At 31.4% G+C, this 26,114-nt stretch overlaps 3 protein-coding genes across 6 annotated transcripts in view; 2 read left to right on the top strand and 1 right to left on the bottom strand.

Moving 5' to 3' along the window:
* LOC144839116 (serine/threonine-protein kinase 33-like) overlaps window positions 1–26,114 on the top strand; it is a 241,960-nt gene that overhangs the window by 199,360 nt on the left and 16,486 nt on the right. The window lies entirely within an intron of this gene.
* LOC144839012 (uncharacterized) lies at window positions 8,652–20,946 on the top strand. Its single transcript, XM_078694416.1, has 11 exons — window positions 8,652–8,761; window positions 10,807–11,175; window positions 11,899–11,988; window positions 14,432–14,478; window positions 14,755–14,834; window positions 16,355–16,427; window positions 16,774–16,867; window positions 17,194–17,716; window positions 17,925–18,039; window positions 18,605–18,890; window positions 20,141–20,946. The coding sequence occupies exons 2-11, from the start codon at window positions 10,807–10,809 to the stop codon at window positions 20,282–20,284; spliced, it is 1,821 nt and encodes a 606-aa protein (XP_078550542.1). The 5' UTR covers window positions 8,652–8,761; the 3' UTR covers window positions 20,285–20,946.
* The window catches only part of LOC144839070 (oxysterols receptor LXR-alpha-like), a 79,275-nt gene continuing 75,973 nt past the window's right edge, over window positions 22,813–26,114 (bottom strand). For all 4 annotated transcript variants that reach the window (XM_078694421.1, XM_078694424.1, XM_078694422.1 and 1 more), the window contains one exon: window positions 22,813–25,612. In XM_078694421.1, coding sequence (XP_078550547.1) covers window positions 25,371–25,612 — 242 coding nt within the window. In that variant the 3' untranslated portion in view covers window positions 22,813–25,370. The remainder of the gene's footprint in view (window positions 25,613–26,114) is intronic.

The raw sequence follows: 26,114 nt of genomic DNA, 5'->3' as shown, positions 1-26,114 counted from the left end.
ATTACAGGACAAAATAATACAGCAATCTTTTGTTTGGTAATATAAAATCATGTTTTTTGTATTTTTATTATTAATATTGAGTCATTCACGTTTTATGGGATGACTAACCCTTTATCTCTACCAGTAAAAACACACTCAATGTCATTAGTATCATAAAAATACTTCATAAAATAATAACAACAATAATTTCTTTTCCTTGTAATTAATACAAAAACATGTCTACGGTAGTAGAACCCCCCACCCCGCTCCTGTGGGAGACCACTATTTAGTGGACACCCAAGAGAACACTTTACCATGACATAAACATATATTTTAACACTACATCCAACCCCTATTCAGAGGACACCTCTATTAAGGGAGAAACTTTGTTGGGTTCCGATGGTGTCCATTTAATTCTGTTTGTTTAAAATTATTTTAAAGATAATATCTGTATAACAGGGCTTAATATTGGTTGAATACTAACTGGGGGAGAGAGTAAGTTAACTGTAAATTTTCCATTTTATGTAGCTAGCCCACAAGTCACTTTGTGAGTCAAGATACAGTAGAAGTATCTTGGTCAGCCATAATAAATTGGTGAATGCAATATAAACCTATTTAAATACTGTATCATTAACTTATTATTGATTTTGCAAAGATTAACTAAAGTGAGAAATGAGATTAATATGAGAACATAATCTTGCAGCTAACACAATTAAAGCAGCTTAATGAACTTCAACTATGCTAATTAAGTCAACCATCCACCAGCCAGTGTAATCATAATGTATTTTCTATTTTGGACAGTAAGTTAAAGATACACTATTCCTCAACAACTCAACTCAACAAAACAAATTTTAATTGATCAGTAATATAATGTTATCAACTTTGAATAAAACAAAATTATCTTTAAATTATTGTAGAGATAAAATTGAGATTGTACTGTACAAAGTATAAGTATTTTACTTTTTGGAATATCTTTTTAACTCGAGTCTCCTGTTGTACTGATTTTATAATTGTTTTATATGTTTTTATTGTATGTATCTACGTGTATCAATCAATCACATCTGCCAATTTATTATCAAATCATCATCATCACAAATGCTGAACGTCTTACGACATAGCGCACTTCTCTTCTTCAATAAGAGAGATTTTTGGCCAAAGTATGCACAGACTTGTCTTTTCATATCATTTTCTATAATTTTTATCTATGTAGTTTTGGGTCATCCTTGTTGGTCTCTTATTATCAAATAAAATGTTATATAATTATCCAGGATTGTTACATGGGGTTTCCTTTTCCCTTCAAAAGGGAAAGTGCAATCATAAGCAAGCACTACCAGTCTGTAGTGTAAAACTTTAAGGAAAGAAGATGTGTTGGAAACCCCATTGGTTATGAGCTTTTAAATAGTGGGATTACATACCTTTAATTAAGTCATAACCAAAAACAACAATCTACTGAAGATCTAAAAATAGGTCACGATGGTTTTCTAGGTTATCATTTTGAATGTCCTCTTCTACAGTGTGTCATTCATCATTCATTCCCATTTATATTTCCATAATTGTTTGCCTCACCTTGGTGCCTTCGGGAATAAAAATCCATGCCAGCAGAAATTACAGATCATAAAGCCATTGATCCGAAAATAGCTGGTTATGATGAGATTACAGTAGGGCGAACATTATTAATGATATATCCAAACATAGGAACATACCTACTGTACCTGTAGAAAATTTAATTGCTAAGCTCAGTAGGTTAATTGTTACAAGAGAGTTCTAATTTTTAAAAATCATTTACTAGTATTTTTATTTTAAATCTTAGTAGGTTAAAAGTACATTTTCACTATAAACAACATACTAATGTAATGTGGTACCCGAAGGTCTGGGTTGACTGAAACAAAGCTTTATTTAAACATTATTACAGTAGAAAACCTATGAAGGGGATACCTTGAGGGTGTCCATTGAATAGGGGCTGGCCTCAGTGTTAAAACATATATTACCCCTCATTTGTTTACAGCGAAGCGGATCCTCTTGTACTGTATATTTTAGACACTGTACACATTTTTATACAACATTTATATAATCATGGAGAAATTCATCTATGATATAACCCTTTATAAAGCTTGATAACATATTTTTAAGTTGTTACGATTGAAAATAAACTAAATCATAAAATCAATTGATGCGATCTTTGTGGGATTTACACAGGTGCTAAAAGGTATCAGTCAGTCTTACACCACAAGCCATTACATTTCCTTCTATAATTTGTTTTTCCGTTAGCAATCAAAACATTGAAATCATGAATATTCATATCTTCAAAAGCTAATAGAAAATCAATAGAATACGAATAAATTCACATGATGTCACATGATTAGTTGTAAAAAAATAACGAAAAAAAATAGGAAAAATACAATTGATAATGTTTACAGTATGCATGTTTTTTTTAAAATTTGTTTATGGCATTTACAAAGCTCTGTCTACACTATCAAACTTTATGTGACAAAAATGTGATGTACCTATATATGGATGATGTCATATCACTACCATATTTGGGCCCCACTACCATATTTGGGCACATAACACTTTTTTTGCCAAAATAGTTTGATACAGTAGTGTAAAAAGAGCTTATAAAACATTTATTCAAGATTATTTATAGGATATAGGCTTTTACTATCATTTTGATCATACATACATAAATCCATACAAAGATTTGACTTTGACATTGTTCGTTTAAAGGTAGGCCTATATCAGAGATGGTTTATTACAGTTAATTATTTTGGACATTTGTATACAAAAAAAATATTCTAGATAATGTAATAATAAGGACAGATGATTTTAACATTCATCAGCTGGTACATTTTTAGAATACACAAATAAGATCAATACAAATAATATTGCATAGATGAATACTATTAACTGCGTCCCCATCATTGTTCATTAGCAACATCCTACTGAATGATGTCAGTATAATACAGTAGTAGTAGTAGTATTTTAAAAATACAGGTTCTCTATCATTACTTCTGTCACAATGCATCTTAATATATTGTATTCCTACTGTTACAATTGTATATATATTGAAAAAAGCAAAATTATATGCACATAAAACAGAACAGGAGGTAGTGTTTGGGAAAAAAAAGAATTATTATAACATCATAAAAAAAGATATTAAATGGAATAAAATTTTTAAAATGATTACAAAATACAGAAAGCTATATTTAGCTTATTAAAACTGATTAAGAATCAGTTGAAATCAAAATAGATTTTAGTAATATTATTGTAAATAATATTGTAAACTAACAAATAATATTAGTTTTCCACATGTATCATTTTCTTTGTATGTTTGTTTGCATGATTTTCCACAATGTTCAACCTTTTTTTAATCATTTATCGAGACTTTATCTCTATCAATATGGGCTGAAATAATAAATAACGAGTCTGACGCTCTCTGCATTTTGGCAAATATTTCACTCAGTTTCTACAAGCTTAATACATTTTTATAAATAAATAAAAACCAGACAAAATATTACTACATTTTAAGCTCTGTCTTATACACTATCAAACTAATTTGGCAAAAAAAAGTTTGATGTACCCAAATATGGTAGTGATATGACATCATCATATCCATATATGGGCACATCACATTTTTTTGTCACATAAAGTTTGATAGTGTAGACTTTAGAAGTAACTCAAAAGAACAGTGTAGCCTAATCCCCAAAGAGTCAACTTAACTACATTTTCTCTTGGCCAGTAAATGATTAGATAAGTTTAAGGGAAATAATTCTCAAATTAGATATTGATCTATCCTTAAGTGTTTTTCCGCATATTTAAGTCTTCTGAAATTGCTAGAGTACACATCATTAGATAATGGTATTTAATTAGGGGGTATCATCACTATTGAACTAATTATGATCCTATTATCCAGGGAAATATTTGAGTAAAGAAGTCATAAACTAGGCCTGACTAAAAGAGTTTTGATTTCAATCAGGCATAGATGCTAGATGCGTTTCCTTGAATGGTAGATATGAGATACACACACTTAATTAATAGGTCCTTGATAACAAAACAGTAACAGTACACAATCAAGGTTCCTTGATGGTAAATTAATAGCATATGAAACAAAGTTATTGTGATAAAATCTACTTGACTGAAAAGTGTGGACTACAAACAAGCACCTAGGCGCTATTGGGAGATGCACTAGTCCTTATTAAGCAGGGCCATAGCCACCAGTACGGTTGGTAAGGTTTCAACATGACCACTTTTCACAGAGGCCTTTTTATTTCAACAATATTTTATGAGGGTGGTAGATATGAGATACAAACACTATTATTTTATTATTCTTTATTTGGTCCAATATAAAAAAAATCATCAGAAATTCCTCTTATATACACTGCAGAGGAATTTCTTTGAGAACCCAGTGGCTTGAACAGAGATTGTTCCCTTTTCTTGCGAAAACCGGACCACTTTATTTCTCGTGGCTACATCACTGACCACAGAACAAAGTCAAAGTATTAATACGGTAAAATCCCTCCTTTGGTACACCCTAATCAGGAGAAACCCCTATTATGAGGACACTTTCCTGTGAATGAAGAGTACACTATGTTTTATTTTAGAGATTTAACAATTTTACCCTTTAAATACATTTAAACTATCATAAAATAAATCAATATCCAAACAAGTAACAAGCACACTATTAAACTGCTGAAAAATACCTCATCTTGTGCATTCAACACGACCACAAAGAACGTGAAGCAAACACTTGCTGCGAGTACGGGTTGGTATATTCAACTTAAACAAAGCAACAAGAGGACAATCATAAACAGAATTTAAAGAGTTGTATAAAAATACCATATCAAAAACAACTTTACGAGTTAGTTTAGAAGACTTGTACATAATCAAATAAAAGTGATGTCATATCACATACCATACTACATACATATATTTCGGCACATCAAACTTTTTTGGTCAAACTAGTTTGATAGTGTAGACAGATCTTGGAGATATTAAGCCTTTTTTTTATCCACCCCATCAACCTAATTTATAAAACCCTTGAATTATCATGGAATTATTCGTCGCAGTTATATAAAGTGTAGTATACAATATAAATAACAGAATGACATCGCAAGACAATCTGAAGATCTTGCTTTCTGAATTTTAAAATCGTTTTCATGCATATATTCATAAAACGTCGGAATTGTAGAAACAGAATTACATTTAGTCAAGTAGTCAATGAAATCTAATCAAATTGTACTAGATAGATCACTCGAACATATCAATGACATGTTGCTTTGGCGTCTTGGAAAAAAAATCTCAATGATTTATAATGCAAATTTAAATTGCATATATTTTTTATTCCAACATGATGGAAAATCTCACAAAAAAAGCATTTTGACTAATTTTGTTTAGTTTAAGTAACAGTATATCGGGTAAATATTCTGACATTAAAAATAAATTATCAATAATAATATACCTACTGTACAGTTACACATATTGTGTGATACAGTAATATATTCCATAACTAACAACATACAGTATATTCTTCTAGCTAAATCTTAAGTTTATTACTAAACAAACTTATGATGGTTACCTTTAGGGAAAAATAAATATCTTTGCAGAAAACTGAAATAACAAACTTAAACAGTAACATTTTCTTAATTAATTATCCTGTGTTATTTTATATTTATTATTATCAATTGAAGCAATATTGTAAACTATATCTACATTACAAGAACTGTCTGGAATATAAATTGTAACTTTAATAAATATAATGTCTGTCACAGTAATATTACACAAAACCAGGTCAAGGTCAAAGCAGCAACATTTGTCACATCATCACAGATGTTGTAAGTGAATTTCAATAACTCAATAAAGTATGTGTGCTGCAACCTTATGTTTAAGTTTGGTTCCCACACGAGGACGCAAGACAATATGATGAGGTGCAACACAACAAGTGGCAGTTTGGATGACCCTAATATACTATGCAATGCCTAGCTATTTTTGTATGCGTCACCAATGCCCTTGCTAGCCTAACCTAGCTAGGCCCAGTCTAGGTATCCTCCTCCTAGCCTAGGCCCTATAGCCAAGCCTAAGCCTATTTATTTCCTCTCTACTCTATAATAGTATTAAGGCTAGGCCTACTGTAGGCCTAGTATACCCTAGCTAGATAGTTAGGTAGGGTCACCCACTGTCACTCACTCCCTCTTATTAATACTAAATAGCGCTGTCTTTAGGCCTAGGTAGGCCTAATTAACTGGCTACTACTAGCTAGAGCATATAAATAATAAATATTACTCACATTTTTTTTTCACTTATTTAAGCAAATTTCTATTCATCTATGTAAAATGACGTTTGAAAAGGTTGAACACGTGTGCCAACACAGGTGTTCAAAATAATCACAAGAAGTTGCAAAACCTATAGAGGGCAGCAGATACATTTTCAGAGACACATGACCGAATTATGTCTACTGCCCTCTATAAATGCCAATACACAAACTTTAAAGAACTTGCAACAATAACATATAAACACAGCAAACGCATCTCTGAATATGATGTACATTCTCTGAAAAAGAAGTAATTTTGTATCAAATGTCTGCCCACCACAAAGCTTTACAAAATGCTATAAATATAATGGGTATGAAAGAGGCTTACACCTTGAGCCTCTCTAAAAGGAAGTGCTTTGGTCTGCACTCTGCATCACAATGACTTCAACAATGAAAAGAAATACATCTTTCAAAAAACTTTGATGTTTGTTTATTAATATTTTGAGGACGGAATGACTGCAAATGTTTAATAGGATAATAGTCCACACATTAAACATAAACGACATCTATATAAAAAAAACCTACTACTCAAGAATTTGTAGAATTTTAAGGAAAGAATATATGTAATCATATATAAGTGATTACTCAAGTGACGGCCAGGAAATCACCAATTATTTTAGATAAAAATCATGATTAGTAATGATAAATTTTTCTGTACATGTGCCACAAAGCTGTCATGAATTTTGTTAATAATTATCATTATACTGACAGTTACAAAATGACATTATTATTTTGCCATTTTAAAACCTTGTATTAGATTAGATTATTGTTAAAGATAGAAGAAGCATTGCAGTCAAATAATTGCAGCACCCGTCATGTATGATGTCAATAGACAAATACAGAAGAACCTGAATTTTTTTAAATATTATTATTGAACATTATAAGTTGCCTAATGCTTGACATCAAGGTGGGAAGTATACCAATTAAGTAAGCTGTTTGTTGATTGAAGCAATGAACAAGCATTCCCTAGTTCAGATTCATGTCATGAAGACTGGGTAGAGCACTGTACAAAAGTTTGGACATAGAGTTACAGTAGAACATCTTCTATAGCCACCAACACCTCCTTCTGCACTACCTACCTCTTTAAGGGCGTGTGGCGCAGTGTGTTGTACGTTCGACTACTAGTCGTGAGATCGAGGTTCGAATCCAACTCTCACCGCATTGCTTGTATCCTTAGGCAAGATACTTTACTTACGTTTGCCTCTCCACCCAGGTGTATAAATGGGAACCCGGTTAGATCAAGACACAACTTTGCGCTGATTACTAGTTGCATTATGGGAGTATGTTGATGACTGGAGTAATAATGTTCAGTACTTAGAGGTTTCACAACATTAGGCGCTATATAACTCTAGGATATTATTCTTATTATAATATAAGGGTCACCCTACTCAGGTGCATCCATAAAGAGGACAGTTAACAGTGAAATGAACAAGCAAATATATATATATCAACACTATGGTTGAAGGACACTTTGTAGGGTCTCGAAGGTGTCTCCTTAATAGGAATTCTTCTAATGTATTTATAGGCCTACTGTCCTATGAGTGTAATTGTTCATTTCCGTTATATACTGTCTATAAACTATAACGTATCTTAACAACTTATTGAAAGATGTGCTGTCCATATAATTATAAACTGATGTTATCTTTTACAGTAATTCAATTTATCATACTTCTTTTAGAATGTGCCTGTACTTCCAGGTAAAGAAATAACCTAGTTTTATACTTTTTCGTTATATGTATGAATTCTGAATTTAACAAAGGTCAAACAGGGAGGGATAAATAAAGAAATTTTGTGTCCGGTCTCATTCTTTTACATATATTAATTTTACATTTTTCGAGAAATTAAATTATTAACAATAGCACACAAACAAATATAAATGTATAATGTAGTTTAAACCCATTGGGGCTTCCCCTGAATAGGGAACTAGCCTTGGTTTTAAATATATATTTTCCCTTGTTCACAGAGTGTCCCCTTAATAGGAGTACCTCCTGATTATTGGTGTCCCAGGGGAGGGTTTCTACTGTACCGGTATATCATTGAATGAATTAAGTTTATTTGTTTGTTTCAGAAAAATATTGAATAAAATGGAGCACCAAAGAATAGACTTGGAAACTGGATGTACCTAAAGTAATAATTCATTACAAGGGTAGCCTTCATGTCAATGTCATTACAAGTTGACTGTGATTTGTTGTGTCATTATCCGTCGTCGTGTGAGTCGTCGCATCACTACCCGTTACAAGTTTACCGTATACAATGCAAAATGGGTGACTCACTTTAGCGTCTAAAGTGTTGTGCTCAAGCCAAAACGCAAGTTCCTGTTGAATTCACAGCGCATGTGATTATTCTGTTCCACCGGACCATATCCGATTTGCGTCCCAGTCATACAGTCAGGCTAGATTTCATCTGCTGTACCGTAGACTTGTTGTTTTGGGTCATCCTGTATGTTTGAAATACATATATTGTATTTCGATTTGCAAGGTAAGTTTAGTTATATCTTCGATCTTGTTGGCTAATTATTTGTTTTCAATTTATACAGTTAAGTTTTAATCCTATAATTTTAAAGCTGATATTTTTAATATTTTAAATTCATTGTATTTTTAAATAATAATAATTTGTGTAATGTTAAATTTATTTTTGTTTTGTTGTTTTTCTTGTTTCATTACTTTATATTTTACAATTAAATGTTAATGACCCCGTAATTGTATAATGTAAGATTATATTTATATAATTATATATGATTTGCAATTTTATTTTATTGTTAGAAAATTAATTTTAAATAATAATTTTAAACTTAAAAGGTAAGAAAAAAAAAATTAAGAATACAGTACTAGACCAAGATCAAATTATAATTGTAGGGGCAAGTATTGTACATGAAACTGGCAATTGTTTACCGTTCCCTTCCTAAATTAAAAGAATTTATGTCGCACTATTATGACCTATTGGGGGTAAAAGAAGCGATACAAGGCCTAGCCTAAATGTTATGAATCAAATTATTCAAACAGAAAACATTTTGTTAAATATTAAAATAATTATAAATAAGTCAGTTTAAAAAAGAGCTATTAACTCATGGATATTCAAAACCAAACATTTTTAATCAAGTCAGTTTATTGTTGTTGTTTACAGTAGACTGTTGCATGGCAATTATAAACTAATATCCCTAGCTAACTTCGTACCATCACCACATCTCCGGGGAAAATTATCCCACATGACTAAACATAAAGATTGCTATCTAAAAGAAAACACTCAGTCAGTCAAACACCTGGATACAGTAAGTGCATCTAAGCCAGCAACGACAGTGAAATGTAGGTTCACATCATTATTCCTGACTTTTATAATTGGTGAGATTTCCAGTATGTGTCATGTTTGTCCATAACACACATTTGAAGCACATGAAATTTGTACATTTTGAAATTGATGACGAATAAAATTTTGAATTTGAAAAACAGATGTTTTTTTTTTATAGATTTTTGTTAGTGAGTAATTTTTAAATACTGTATCAGCAATTTTATTCTTTTTTGTATAACTTTTAAGAAAATATTTATACCATCCAACCAAGAGCATGAACCCCAACCAAGTAAATTTCTTTTTTTATATAGTATTTCTATATTTTCTTCTTTGAAAAGCTTTTTTTGGTTGGTGACTTTATTTTCATCATTGTAACATAGCATTTTGTCAATGCTCGGTCCAGACAACGACCTTGGATTCTTTTAACACATTTTATTTTGGGTGTAGGCCTATTATTATCATGAAAAAAATTGAATATCAGGTTTTAAAGAGTTACACAAGCTCTTGGTCATTGCAAATTAAAAACTCCCTATTTACTGATGAAGAAATAATGGGTGTACTGTATATAAGAAATAATGGGTGCATATAATAATGAGTGTGTAAATTATGTCATGTTAACATTTAACTTGAATGACAGCCGCAGTGTTCCAATGGCACAATTTTCACTCTTTATTGGAACAACATTTGCCTTTCATATCAGGGCTGTAGCTACTAGTACAGCTGGTAAAGTTTCAACCTGAACACTAGACAGAGGCCTTTGACAACTCTGTGACCTGCACACAAGATTGTTCTCTTCATTTTTTTTTTCGACCACCTAGCACCACTTTTGTGACAGCAGCCCTGCATATGTTTTCTCCTCTTCATAAATTACTCAGTTTCTTTCCATACTTTACAGTTGCCAATCGTATTCACTCGTACCATTTCCAGCTTAACTTTACCCTGACCCTAAAGTACATTGGTACCTAAGTCCAAGTCTTTGGGGATGCAACGATCTTGACTTTCTTAGATTTTCCTGGTATAGTCATTTTATGTCTTTTTCATTTCCTTTCATTCCAATGTGAAATCATTATTAATTTTTATTTATTGATTTTCTGCCAGAAATATTTTAATTTAATCAACAAAGAATTGCTTTAATATTTCAAATATCTGATGAAGATTTATCATCACTGATAAGTAGAATTGATTGTAATAATGTATTGTTAATGAAACAATAATTTCCTTCTTTTTTTCTTCATTAGATGTCAAATAGTAAACTTTCAACGCTGTTCTTTAACAAGAAGAAATTAATTCTAAATCACAATGGTGCAACGAGAGAAATTCAATGTGGACGGAGTAACTTCTACACGCAAGCAAAAAGTGACGTTGAAACACAAACGGATCGAGCTTGTATGGATTGCCAGAAATGTCATAATCTACTCGGGATTGGGCAAAGACAGAAAGAGGAGATTGATAAATTGTTGATGCAGGTCGATCAAGAACGTGGCGTGCGTATCAACGCAGAACAATTGGCAAATATTGCGGAAACCGAATCAGCTGATTTTAGACAGCAGTTATTTCTTGAGAAGACACATGTTATAAAGATTGAGGCTGACTTATCAAACTTGCAGGTAAAAAAGACATGCCATTCCAGTGTTTTCAAAAGGAAGGCTCTGAAACCGCATAATTGATTTAAATGACACTTTTCAAAGACATACAGATCCTCGTTTTTCAATTTTTTGTATCTACCAATGAATGCCATATTTGTAAAATTCACATATGATACAAATCTTGTTAATAATAATTAATTTATTCAAACATTTTATTTATTTAAAAAACTTAAATATTTGTAAATGATTAAGTGATTATTTGATTCTAATATACATAATACAGATTAATACAGCTGTTTAACATAATTAGATAATAATTTAATTAGACATATCAACTTCCCATCAAATAGCTATTCTTAAATTTTATGGGGGTTTCCACTTAAAACTTTTTTTGCAAGGATATCGGAAAATGAAGAGGTACCAATCACCACATCAAAAGCATGTATCATCAAAAGTACTAAAGGATATTTGTTAACATCCGTCTTCCATTGGAAAGACTGTAGGGAATTGTTTGTTTAATTAGAATATTCATATATCAAAATCATCATGTCAAGAATTACTCTTACAGACAAAATATTTTGAGCAATGTAAACAAATTTTAAAATTATTAAAACTCAAAAAGATAAAAAAAAAACTTTTTTAGTGGAAATGATCTTTTTTCCAATTTTAGTTCCTATACATACAAGATACATTAGTAAAAAAGTATTCAATTTTATCAATTAAAAATTTCATTTTCCTTTTCAGGGTGAATTAAAAAGGGTTATGAGCACGTCAAACTGCGTCAAGGCAAAGAACGAGTTGCTCTGTGAGGGAGCAGAGGCATCAAGATTAAGAGTAAGATAACAAACTTTAGACGAATCCACAATTTCCAAACTTTTTAATTGCTTATGGATTATTAAACATGGAATTTCTGGATATTGTCAGTTGACTTTCATATTTACAAAAGAAGTATATAAGCATATAATGATAACGAACGAAACCCAATTTGAATAACAGTAGAACCCTTATTAGGGACCAACAAAGTGTTAAATGTTCTTTAAATAGGGGTTGTCCATAAATGTTAAAACACATACTGAGAAATTTTAAGTTAACTTTTATACTACAGTTTCAAAACAGTATAAGTAATAAAGCGTAAATTAATTGATTCTAAATTGAATGTATCCTTTATAAATGACCTTTCCAATGTAGAAAGATTGATAGATATCATGAATATTCATATCATACTCGACCTTATTTACGCTGACCTGAAACTTGTAGGTAAAAGAAACAACATTGGTGGACTGCTATCCATGATAGGAAACCATACCATCCTCTTCTCATTAAAATTGAACATAATTACACCAGTGTCAAGGTGCTGATAACTTCTTCAAATAATTGCCAGGCTTATATTGAAGATTATACCCAATTCCTGTAGCAAGTTGGATGTCTATTATTAGAACACAGCGATATGCATTTTGAAAACACCTAAGTCACGTTGAAGTGGTAATGTCTAGGGTTTTTGTAGTTTTCGTCTTATCCATATAGGCGGATATATACAAGCCATTGATTATTTCACAGTAGGAAGGAGAAAATCTATAAATTAAGCAAAATATTTTATGGTTTTTACAATTATAAAGCATAATGTACATCTGTGTAAATACTTTTTTTGTCACTCTCATAACATAATAACATATAAAAAACTTCAATAACAAATATGACAAAAAAGACCAAAATAAATCAGCTTATGCTATAGGAAAAATGTTGACACAAGACTAATCCAAAATTTGTTACTCCATCTCCTCCTAAACATTGTGACCAAAAGCTTGCACCGTTTTAGATGGGGTACCATAAATTTCCATTTTATGCAGCTACTGTATGTTAGGATAGCATTTTTTGTGAAAAATTTATCTTGGAAAAATGAAATATAGAAAAAAAAGACAGTTATAGGCCTACTGTATATTTACATTTGGGAAAAAGTATTAATTAATTAGGATAATTAAATAAACACTACTGTTAGATCAAGATTAAAGTAAAATTATTTTAAGAAAACAATTTTGTAATTAAGGTCAGTTTTTTTTGTCAAAACTAAGTACAGACCAGTACGTGATGTGACCTTGCGGTGTGTTTCATTATTGTTGGTGGGATATACTGGTCTGGTCCGCAAGATTTGAAGCGATAGTCAAATGTGTGTGTATTCTAAGATTTTACTTCCTAAAAAGATTTACTTTTTAAACCATTTGAGAATTGATAATTAATAAAATAGTTGTTGTTATGTTATTCAAGCTCCCATACAGAGATTACTAAATATATTTATTATTAAGTATTATATTAGTGCTGATATGTAATGACTTTTAATAATACAATGGTTGAGTTTTAGTCCCAGGGTACAACAGTTGAAACAAATTTGGGGGGCGGGGATTTTAGGATTATGCTCAGATCGCATTATCAATAGATTTACCAAAAATCTTGTGACTAAATTGTTCCTAAATTAGGTTGTGGGTTTAAGCATGTGATTGTACTCGGTGGTTACAGTAGTTATTTTGAAAAATGTTTACTAGTAGTTCAGTACTTTTAACTACAAATGAAAAAGAAATAAAAACCCAAATCATTGAGAAGTCACAAGTTGTAGTTAATGAGAATAAGTGCCAATTTGTACGTAATAGACTTACTGTTTGTGTAACAGTTACCCACAATTAATAAGAATTAAACTTTATCAACCTTTCATCATGGTTTCAATTTGTAACGATCAACATTAAAATGAAAGTGTGGTTACTTGTTTTACGTCACCAACATGGAATCAACCAAAAACACTTTGCAAATACAGGTCGTGGCATTTACCATTTCTTAACAGCAATTAAGCTTAGAATGAAGATAAGATGATTGTTTAATACAATCCTATTAATAAATCAGACAAAAGTGTGAACAATGAAATAGTATTTTATCAAAGTAAATACAATAGTTTAGAGAGAAATCCTAAAAGTTCAGTGCTGAAAGAAATGATGTTGGAAGGAAAAATAAAGAGACCACACCAAGGGGAAAAATACCTGTTGCCCAATTGGTTCAAAGTTTAAGAATTGGTTGGGGCAATATTTCACTATTTCAGATTTAGTTATATGTACTGTTTGGCTAATTTATAAATGTTTTTAATTTTACAAAGTACTTAAGTACTATCATTGATAAAATATTTAAAAATCATCAGATACCTGAACAACCAATCAAATGACAGTATTCGTTTGAAACTACCGTAGTATGTTGACATTGATTTTTCTGAATGATTTTTGTCATTTATTCTCCACAGATTACAGAATTAGAGGAAAGGGTCCAACAGCTCAATGGTGGTGTTATGTAATTATATATTTCATTAATTTTCATAATAGCAAAAATATATTTATATATTGTAATAATAATAATGTAAAGCCAAAAATGAAGAAGTTTGTGTTATCTTAATCTAGAAAATGATACAATTAATTGTTTCATTTTTTGTTACATACCTAAATTATTAGGTTTTTGTTGGGCTTTATGTTGTTATTGTTGATCAGTGCGTAAAGGTCTTTTTAGAAAGATTGTAAATGCTCGAAGTGCATCAATATCAATCTCATTTGTTTATTATTTATCCTATAGTGAACCTAGACAACAAAACAACAAAGCAGAACTCACAAGTGCTCATGCGAAGTTAAGCAAATCAAAAGCTAGAGTAAAAGGTGAGATTTAGATATGTCAGGGATATGTTTGTTTATTTTTATACTGAGCGACCTCTTCAGTCAAAGACTGGTCTCCTAGAGGGCCTAGTTGGTGATCAGTGGCTGTGATGTACTAATACACCGGGGTAACCCCCTACGTCTCGTCTCGAAAGATGTACTAGGTTCTTTAAAGTGTACACGAGCTTGTTGTGTACACTGGACCTACGGTTTATAGTCCTTATCTGAGAAGACTCGTTCTACCACCAGAACCATGGAGTGAGCCTCGAACCCCTGCCGATATTATGGCTACGTAATTACGGTTCCACTGTCTTAACCGCTCGGCCACTCACTCACAGTGAGATGTAGCAGATATAAGGTATCTGGTGTAATGTTCATAATTGGCCTGTGAGCAGAAAGAAACAGGTTCAAATCCCATCAGAAGCCATCTCTATTCATACAGTTATGTTCCAATTTGATCATTTTTGTTGATGTCATTAGGAAGCATTAGGAAGTCATGTTATGCTCAACTGCTCACATTCTGCAACTAATGCATTTTTGTTCATTGTCATTAATGTTAAAATGAAATTGAAATTAAAAGCTTTTGTTAAAATGTAATGGTTAAATGGATTACCCTTATAATACTTATGTTTAATAATATAAAAGTTGGCATCCTTTCAACTTCAAACAACAACTGGATGATGCTTTTAATCATCTGGTAAAAATTAATACTTTTAGAGGTATTTATTTCTTGCATAAAACATTAAGTGAATTTGGCTGTAATATAAAATTTAAAAAATTCAATTACATATCTGACATACTTGGCAGAGTTGTAACTTCACATACCATGGTACCACCTGTGAAAAATTTAAATATTATTATTAAATTCTAATAATAGCAAATTCATTACTAACACAATATCTGAAATAATGCCAAATAATAACATTAAAAATACAAAAAAAAACCAGAAAATGTCCTTTTCTTTTTTTCTCTGAACCCATTTCAGCAATGTATAGTAATTTCTTGTGCGTTTTTAGCCTGTTTATGTACAGCGTATTATTGCTTTAGACATAAAGTGCTCAATCAAATGCGAAGTGTTATCTTTCTTATTTGTGGGCAATATTATAATCTAAACCTAGCTTTTCACTGACCTGAAGTTACAGATGAGATGAGGAGAAACATAATTATTATTTGCATCTCCAGTAAAACATGTTTGCTTCCCTCTCTAGTACAACATCAATGCATAAATACCATTCTATGAATCATGCTTCAAACCAATGAAAAGAAAATGTTAATATTTTTTTAATAACCTCATATGAAAAGCATTAAGAAACTCATTTTGGAAAAAAAAACTGAACTTGACTTAATACAATAACCAAACAATTTCCAATACTAAAATATTTGTGTTTGTTTTTATCTTAGACCAAATAATAAAATATACATGTTTCTCGTCCGAAATTTTAAAAAAAAGGAGGAGGCACTTGTTATTTGTTATTTACTATTTTTTTAAATTTTTATTGATTTTTGTTTTTGGTGATTTTTAGAACTTCAAAGTAAATTAGCACTAGCAGAAGAAGAAATTAAGAAGTTGAAAAATGCAAACAGAATATTAAAAGCGTAAGTCATTAAAAATTATTAAAAAAATTATAAATCAATAACACATCTTCTTATAGAATATTAACAATACAAAATGAATAGCAATTTCATTGTTCAAGCTCTACAAAGAGCAACATCTTTAATTTGCAATTTTTGAAACAACTTCATTCTAGTATAATTTTACATTGCTCATTTTCTATTCATACAATTTTGTTTAAAATTAGAAATATGTAAAATTCTCATTTTAAGTGTTTAAAACTATCTATTATACTATATTAATACCGGTTTATTATATTATACTTTATAATTATAAATCGATCAAACATAACACACAATAAAATATATTATCAATTAATATTTGTTACAGGCCAGATTTTCTATCTCAGAGTGAAGATCATAGAACCGACAGAACCACAGCAAGAAAGTCTAGCACAGATCCCGATAGAAAAAGCATGGACTTGGTAAATGAATTTGTCCTCTTCAATATAAGTGTCAAACCAAGCTAAATAGAAAATTTTATAATGTATTTAAAATAAACTGTAGTATTAAAAATTTCAAGATAGATATCATGTTATTTAATTAAGTGTGAACATAATAATCTGTATGATTATTTAACTAAATATCCATATGCCTATAACTAGCTAATTTGATGCTAACAATATTAGGCCTTAATACCACTATACTGGTTCAAAAGTGGTCTTTTGTTAAGAATGGTATTTGTAATACTTTTTGAAAGAGTTGATTCCAACATATTTTCAACTTTAACTAAAAAAACTTTTTATTTCAGCAACGTCGGAGGGTACCATCAGTTCCACCTCCAAGCTTCAAGACTGTCATGAAGGCACAGACAAAATCCAACCTTATCAAATCAAAATCACACGTAGCCACGCTAACAAAACCCACTCTGGTTCCAAGAAAAACAAAATCAAAGTCGTTTCTCGCTAACAGAGATTCATCATGTCAAATGTCACAGAAGAAGAAGAATGTTAAAGCAAAAGGAAAACTGGAAAGATCGCAGAAAATACAAGAAAAACTTGACCGGTTTGAAAATAGTACGCAAGACCAACCGAAGGGGAAACAAGAGAAGAAACCCAAGAAGAAAGAAAAACATGTAAAATCTAAAAACAGTTCACAAATACCAGTTAAATCCAAAGGGTTTCTTGATAAACTTTTGTCAAAGTCACAAGAACATGAAGACAAGGGTAAGGCAAAGTATTTGAAGAATTCAAGTTTGGATCTGCCAGACATTGAGTCTCTTTTCACAGACTCTGGAAAGAAACCAATTCCTTTACACACCACTCCATCTATAGGTAAGAAATACAAAGCATATATTATATTCATTCATACACAGTTATAACAATAATAACTGGGCCCGCACTAGAAGCGAAGGCTAGTATCATGAGGGCCCCGACGATGCATTATGTATACATGAAATGAAAGTATATTATTTAATTGACCATAACAATTAAGCATTCATATAAGAAAGACTAAATCACACTTTTTCCAAAACTATAATAGTGATCAGTAGTTTTGAAAGTGGTAGTGATTGGTCATCTAGTGAAGAAGAACAATGGATAGATCTGACCAAGTCTGGAGAATTTACATCATCTCAGAAGATGCATGATGATGACAGGTATGATGTCATCGGTTTTAGATTCACATTCACTGCAAGAATTGGAGATAATATGTTGTTCTTGAATGTTTTCAGTAAACATAATAAACTAAAACTTTCCTGGGCAATAAATGCCACAAATAGACCACTTTGTGGTTTACAGTTCAAACATAACACAACACTTTAATTAGGCCTATTTACCACAAACCACAGACTGTCACTTTTTGTGCTTCAGAAAAGTACATACTGTATAACCATGGAGGTATCTACACAAAGAGCCTACTTATTACAGAATCAAACTTTTAGAAGTTGCAACTATTTTTATATAAAATTTGTTGAGAATGATTATTTGTTTTCTTAACTTGTTATAGTATAACAAACAAACACATTGCCGGATATACCTAAGAACAATCCATAAGCAACTAAGGAAGTCATAGGTTCCAACTATCCATTCACACACTTGATACAGTTATATTGTTTTCTTATAATCTTACAAAACTGTTGTCATATCCTCTTTTTGACCTTCTTCATCAATGCTAATATTGAAGGGAGTTAATTTTCAATATCACACATCAATTTCTTTCAGACATAGGCACCAAGCTCCACCGCCTATTGCTCCTAAACCTGGCCGCAAACCTTTATCGTACGTTGAAGGTGGTTCACCGGTGCCGCCACCATCAAGAGGACGTTCTCCAACTCCAAGTAAGCCACTGCCTCAACTTCCTATTTCGCAACGAAGGACGCCATCACCGCGACCATCTTCACCACATTGTCGTGCTTCATCGCCTTTCATGCAGCAGTCACAGTGGAAACTGGACCCACACAGTCGGACCAGTACTCATCACCATGGCGACATTCCATACTTTGATGAGGTAAGACTTTTATTTCCATATTTTTATATCATGTAACTTTTTTTATGCAACATTCGTGAAACTTGATTTTGGTGAAAAGTTAAATAACTATATTCAGTTAAAAATTAAGGTAGCTATGGTCATAATTACCAGCCAGCAGTCAATGATTCCTATATTATACAATTCCTATTGTCCCTGAAAGAAATAACAAGTTAAATAAAAAATTGATCAAAATAACAATATTTATATATCTGATTAGAAAATTTGTTTAAATTAATTTTGAAGAATTCTGTATACAGTAACTTTGTGGGACACTTTTTTTTGTTAGAATTTACCATGTACAGTATCATAGATAAATGTTATGTTTCTAGCAAGCAATGAAGTAAGTTATTATCTCCTACTCCAGCAGAGTGAGGATGACCCAAATAGTGGGGGTCTACCCAGAACAGACAAGTAAATGACCTACATATTTACCCCCTTCTGTACTCCAACACACTATGAAGTATCTAAATGGTGACCCTCTACTGCAGAACAGATAACAAATGACCTAAATTTTTACCCCCTACACAGCACAGACCTTATTTTGAAATACCTATGAACCCAATATAGAGAGTTTAATTTATGAAAATCAATCATAGGCAAGAACAGCAAAAACAATGAAAAAAGAAACCTATTATGATGAAAGGCTTGAGAAACACCCGCCAGTCAAAATGACAAAAATTGTTTATGTGTTCCTGATATCAGTTGATGTCATATCATAAGAAATTAATTACAAAATCAGAGTCGTAATAAATAAAAAATAAAGATGCCATAAATAGATTGTTAAATAGAAAAAATTAATTTAAAAAAAGGATATTTATATTCAAAGCATTTTTTTTAATGTTGACATTTTCTATGGTTACAGTGCATTTGCTTAGTTACAGTTATTGCAGCCATGAAAGAAAATCATGTTTAAGAAATAAAATAAAACGTTGACACATAATATTTTATGATTGCCCTATATTTGGTAGGCGCCGATCACTTTCTTCCTCAATCAAAATTTATGACTTTCGAAAAAAATACTATAGATCATGATAGTATATTCGTTTATTTTCAGATTTCATAAAATTGTCCTACATAAAATGATTAGAGATAAACGTTTGCAGAAAAATTGTGTTACATTTTGTAAAATGTTGCCATATTAACCTTGTTTTTGTAAACATTATCGAATCTTACAATTGGTAAAATATAGTTTATCGCTTTTACTTAATTTCTTGTTCTAATTTTTCTAGAATAATAAGGAGTACAAGCCACAACTGACTGGGTATCAGAGGGCTAAAGGTCCAGCCGGGAGAAGACGGCCCCACAGTAAAGGAAAGAAAGCTGATGACCAAGAAATGAGTCCTGGACATCGACACATGAACGGAATAGTATGAGCTATGAGACGATAAAGTAAAAAAAAGCCAAACACATTTGCAGAGCTATGAATAATATATTATTATTGTACAATAAATATTATTGTTTATGTTGTTCTAATAGTCTAAAACTCTGTCTACACTGTCTCAAACTTGATGTGATAAAAATGTGATGCGCCCATATATGGACATAATGATGTCATATCACTACCATATTTGGGCACATCAAACTTTTTATGTCAGACTAGTTTGTTAGTGTAGATAGACCTTCAGCTCTGTACATTAGCTACTTCAGAAAACCTGTACATGTTGGAAATAAAACTTTCATTGCATTAATGACAATAGAATAGAAGTAGATCTGAGTGATGTCATCAGACTGTATATAACAAGGAATCCTGTATGCGCGAACGCTAAAATTAATTCATTTTGGAATTATGTAAATAATTGTAAAGAGAAATAGGTTTATACAGTGAAACTTATGTTGGATGTCACTGATGGGTTTAAAATGTGTGCACTGGTAGTGTATATATTTTATATTGTTTTAGGCTGAATAGCTTATGGCATTGATAGTGTGACTGCAGGCAGACACCTAGCTTTAGGCCTATAACAAGACTAAAGCATGTAAACTCTGCCACTGGACAACAAATCTAAATAATTATGATATTTTTATGTAATTTATGCTATACAGAAACTGTAATATTATTTTCAGATAAATAAATCCTTTGATAATATATGTTTTTATAGTTTTTTTTTGCATCAATAAATACTTAACCTTGTTGAAACAGGGAGCATTAAATCAATATATTATTATGAGACCAATCTCACCATGGAGGTATACCTATATGGTCAGATCATAGAGGTATACCTCTATGATCTGACCATGGAGGTATTATACCTCTATGATCTAACCATGGAGGTATACCTCTATGATCTAACCATGGAGGTATAGCGCTATGATCTGACTATGGCGGTAAACCTCTATGATCAGATCATAGAGGGTTAGTTACTAGAAGACTGAAGGATAAAGAAAAGTAAATTTAAATAAACAATTTACAATGCTAAAATTAAATAAGTCACTTCTTAAATTTGTTGAGAAATGTGTCAGAATTTCAGACCTACTTCTACAATTTTATGATTCTAAATTTTACTACAGAACTCTGGGATCAAGCTATTTATTTACTAATGGCGGCTACAAATCGATAATGATCATTAAAAGTTTTCTCAGAAGTAAAATTCTGTGTTTTATTGAACAGATGAGCATAGTTTTAAGAGCAAAAAAACAGGACAGCATTGACTCTGAGGTCGTAAAGGTCAAATGGATTTGATCACCTGACCTGTTTTTTTTAATGACCTAGCAGCTGACATAGTTAAATCTAGTCACTTTAGGTAGTATGAAAAAAATAGGGTTTTTTTAGAAAAATAAGATTTTTAAAATCGAAATCGTCTGTGCAAAAGTTGAACATTAAAGTATGAAAAGCATATATTGAGGGACCACAAATGTCAATAGTTTTACTACAAAGGGAAAAAAAGTGGCCTTTCATTTTGTACCAAACTTCCCAACCATTTTCCCAGTGTCTAGATCTATTTTGTACAACATGTTTTACATGAATAGTTCAACAATCTGAAAAATTTAAAATGTGCAAAAAGAATATCAGAAATGCTAAGCTTTATATATTAATTTCAAGGTGTACTTGCATGTTGGTTATGGAGCAGCACATCTTGACAAACTGTTTGATTCTACCAAGGAATCTAAATCAAACAATGTGTGTGAATATCATGGCAGGAACGTTGACATACACCAATTTTTGTTTAAATGTCGGCCAACTGCAGCAATGACTTTGTAGTAATAGATTTATACATACAGAGCCATGCCTTGCGGCCTAAACAGCATGATGATGATATGTCCATTTTGGATACTACCATTCATCATTGCTCATGGCACTGTGGGCTACCACCATTGTTTTTGGTACTACTGTACATGCTTCTCCGCTAAGGGTCTGTCTCTCTTGTGTCTGTCCACAACAGAATGACTATGTGTGAACTATTAGAAATTGGTATGCTCTTAGGTATGAAATTTAAATGCAGGATAGGGCACATCAGATTAAGGTGCTATCCCAAATTGCTACTTCACAACAATGGTTGTCATTTACCCATTATTGTATTTTAGACTTTCTAAATCTAATATCCTTCTACCACTCAGTGGCGTAACGCAGAGGTCTGAGGCCCTGGTTTAGAAACCCTAAGTGGCCCTCCAATGCTGGAGGCCTCAGGCGTTTTTAATTGTTTTCGTATGGGCACTGCTTAGGGGCCCCATAAGCCCCACTGGGTTTAGCCAGAGAGCATTCATAGCCGTTACGCCACTGCTACCACTTGTAGGCCTTAAGTGGCAGTAACTTCTGCATCGTTTTTCAATTATTTGAAATCTTAAAATCGTTTTCATTATCAGTTCACAGAAACAAGTAGAATGTGAATAACGCTTTTCGTGGAACCATCTATTGATTCTTATGTTAAAATAAACAATTAAAAAAATAAAACTAAAGTCGACAAAGAAATGTACACCATCACTCATTTATTTTGACACCCTCGTGGCGTCCAAATCATCAAATAATAACACTTTTGGGTGATGATATAGGTAACGAAGATAACACACTAAGAAATGAATAAACATTCGATTAAAAAACTATGATATATTTTGACAAATTTAAAAAACCTTTGCTCCAAACTGTACGATATGATATGGTCTCAAATTAGTTTTGACAAACTTTGGACTTTATCAAGCAAAACCATAATTAATAATCTCTATAAAAAGTCAAGCTGTTTTATTGATACAGTGGGTGCCACTTAGTAGAAATCCAGTTTAGAATCAATCAACAAGTCAGATGGTTGACATTGTTCAAAAGGTTATTCAATAAGATCCTCCTAAATGTCAACTACAAACCATTTTATTTATTGTACCATATAAGTAATTGCGATTACTGGTGTAAATAGGTGGAAATCTTTTTTGAGGGGTGGCTTGGGTAGGAGTAAGATTGTTTGGGGTGTGGGACAGTGGGGCTAAAAGGCCCCTGACGACCCGCCTCTGAGCGCTCATTAGTCATTCGTGTGGGATGTGGAAATACTTTGAATCATATGGGGGCTGTCCATGACTTTAATTAATTAATTTAAACTTAATTATGTGCAATTTTAAAAATCCTCAGTTTTTTTTCCTGCCTTTGTATTATGGAACAATTCTGTAAGAGTTTTAAAATATTATATGCTCATATTGCCCATACTTTGTTCAACAAAAAAAAGAAGCATTGGAGATATTACATTAACAGAATTTGGCAGCTGACAGTGTTGCAAACTGTCTTTTAGGAATTTTAAAACTAAACGCCATTTTTTATGCCCTTTGCTGGCGCTATTTGCACATTGTTAAAGCCGTAATTCTTTAATTAAAAATCAATTTGATACTTAAGAAAATATTTCATAATCACAATCTACATTCATTGAAGTAAATTAGCTGCACTTTAAAAATTCTAAAATTGATATAGAAAATAAACAGTACCTATAAACTCAAAATCAATACATTAAAGACTTAAACTCGGCCTGAACAATTTGAAACTATATTGAAACAGGAATTCTAGAAAATCATTCCAAATAATTCCCGGCTCAGATTCATCATTCTTTTATAGCTAAACTTTTGTTTTATTTAAAAACTGAATTCTATTCTTACAAACAATTTGTTCAATATTTACAATTAACAATTACAGAATTCTCTGTAATTTTATAATAACATTAGTTCTGCAATAATTTTCACACACTCTCATACATGAATTCTGTAATAATTTTTTTTTTAAAAGAAAAATGTTGCAGCAAAAAATAGGAGAAGGCAGATAAAAATAATGGACAGAGAACATTACACTTGAAGATAAAATAAAACTGAAATATAGATGTCTATCAAAACAATACATAAATATACACAACATACTTAATAATTTGCTTTCTCAGATATTTGGTATATTATAAAGAAATACAGAGAATTTAAATGATATAGAAGTAGATATTTCGTGGCACTAAAATAGTATTTGACAATTATATATGTTTTGGCAAACATTGTGTGTGTTATTTGTTTTATTATTTTATACCATAACTATTAACATGTGTATACTTTGTATGCAAATCTTTGGATTTTCGCACATTTCCTGCCTGGCTACAGTCACTCAACAATTACACATGCAAAAAGATATGGATTGGCCACACCAAGTCCTCCATTAACTTTGCTATTAATTATCAAAAAACTAATTTAAGATAATTAAACAATTAAAAAATTAAACATTGTTTTGCTATTCAGTGTATTTTTATTACCTAATGATATCATCTCCTTTCAAAATTCTATTATTCGTATATATCTTACTGTTTGTTTGTTTTCAACTAAGAATTTGTTTAGAACTATGCTCAATAGTCAATTACATTTGTCTAAACATAATAATTACAAAAAATTAAATATCTTTATTAAAAAAATAACATTAAATGCTTTTAGTACATTTTGATAAATTTGCCACATTGATGGCAGAACAAATTTGGAGTGAATCAGAACTTTGAATATGCAAAAGATCATAGCATAGTGTGCTGATAGTTGTAACCATTTATTCGCTCCTACAGTAATAATGAGATTACATACACTTTTTTTTATTTTTAGTTTGTTTTATAAAGTTTCAATCCAAATTGAAGAGAAAGAAAATAGTTTGAAGAGAAAGAAAATAGTTTGATGAAACGAATGTTTAAAAATATGATTAAAAAAGAATATTAAGAAATTACCAGTATGAGTAACAGTTAGAAGGTTCTTTATGTCAAATAGGTCATTATTTTAAAAAAATCTACTGAGGGCTAAATCTCATCTGTACATCTTAAAACTTTATACACCTTTGTTAAACCCTCATGAGCAGGGAGAGACTTGTTCATGCTCTTCAACAACAAGACCAAAAACTCTGCTGTCAATAAAACTGATGTTTACTTTTTCTTCTTGGAGAGAGGCAAGTCTTCCCATCATTCAATATTCATTTTGTAAGCCAATGCTACAAAACACAATATGCATGTACCGTCATCATCTCAAAGAGGGCGCTGGACATTAAGCGTTTACATCCCATATCTCAGACAGCAGCGGAGGAATCTTTTGATCAGCTAATTTTAACTGAAACAATAGCTCTGAGTGACTGTTGTTTAGTGTCCTTAATTCTGTAAGTTTCATCAAAACCTTTGGTAATAATAATGTCTCTTTCGGTCGTCGTATACGTAAATACGATCTTAAAATCTCAAGATAACCCTCTTGGACTTCGTCAACTTTTTCTTTGTCTTGTACAGACGGTCGATCTGAAGAAAAATAGCAAACATTCACAAATGAATAATGAAAATAAATTAAATGTAGATATATGGGTGCCAAGTTTAGCACATTGTGTGTACCTCAAGTTACAACATTGTTACTCAATTAAGACAAGCTTTGCAGGCTAAAATTTGGAATATAGTACACAAAAAACCCCCATAGTATTCATCACTGTTTTGCTATTAATAGGATATCATATGGAGAACATATTCTGTATAAACTACCTACCAGAAAGAGAGTATAGCGATTGTCATTAACAGAACATATTTAGTATAAACTACCTACCACAAGAGAGTACTGTAGCAACTGCCATTAACAGAACATTTTCTGTATAAACTACCTACCAGAAGAGAGTATAGCAACTGCCATTATCAAAACATATTCTATATAAACTACCTACCAGAAGAGAGTATAGCAACTGCCATTAACAAAACATATTCTGTATAAACTACCTACCAGAAGAGAGTACTATAGCAACTGCCATTAACAGAA

Source organism: Antedon bifida, chromosome 1 (genome assembly GCF_963402885.1).
Source record: "Antedon bifida chromosome 1, ecAntBifi1.1, whole genome shotgun sequence".
Lineage (NCBI taxonomy): Eukaryota > Metazoa > Echinodermata > Crinoidea > Comatulida > Antedonidae > Antedon > Antedon bifida.
The sequence above is the reverse complement of the archived record's forward strand: the minus strand, read 5'-3'. Positions and strand labels throughout refer to the sequence as shown.

Bases quoted from the DNA above. Each gene is read 5' to 3' on its own strand.
- LOC144839012 (XM_078694416.1), top strand. From the start codon at position 10,807: ATGTCAAATAGTAAACTTTCAACGCTGTTCTTTAACAAGAAGAAATTA. The intron at 16,428-16,773 runs GTAAGTCATTAA...TATTTGTTACAG, and splicing joins GCAAACAGAATATTAAAAGC to GCCAGATTTTCTATCTCAGA. The intron at 18,040-18,604 runs GTATGATGTCAT...AATTTCTTTCAG, and splicing joins AAGATGCATGATGATGACAG to ACATAGGCACCAAGCTCCAC.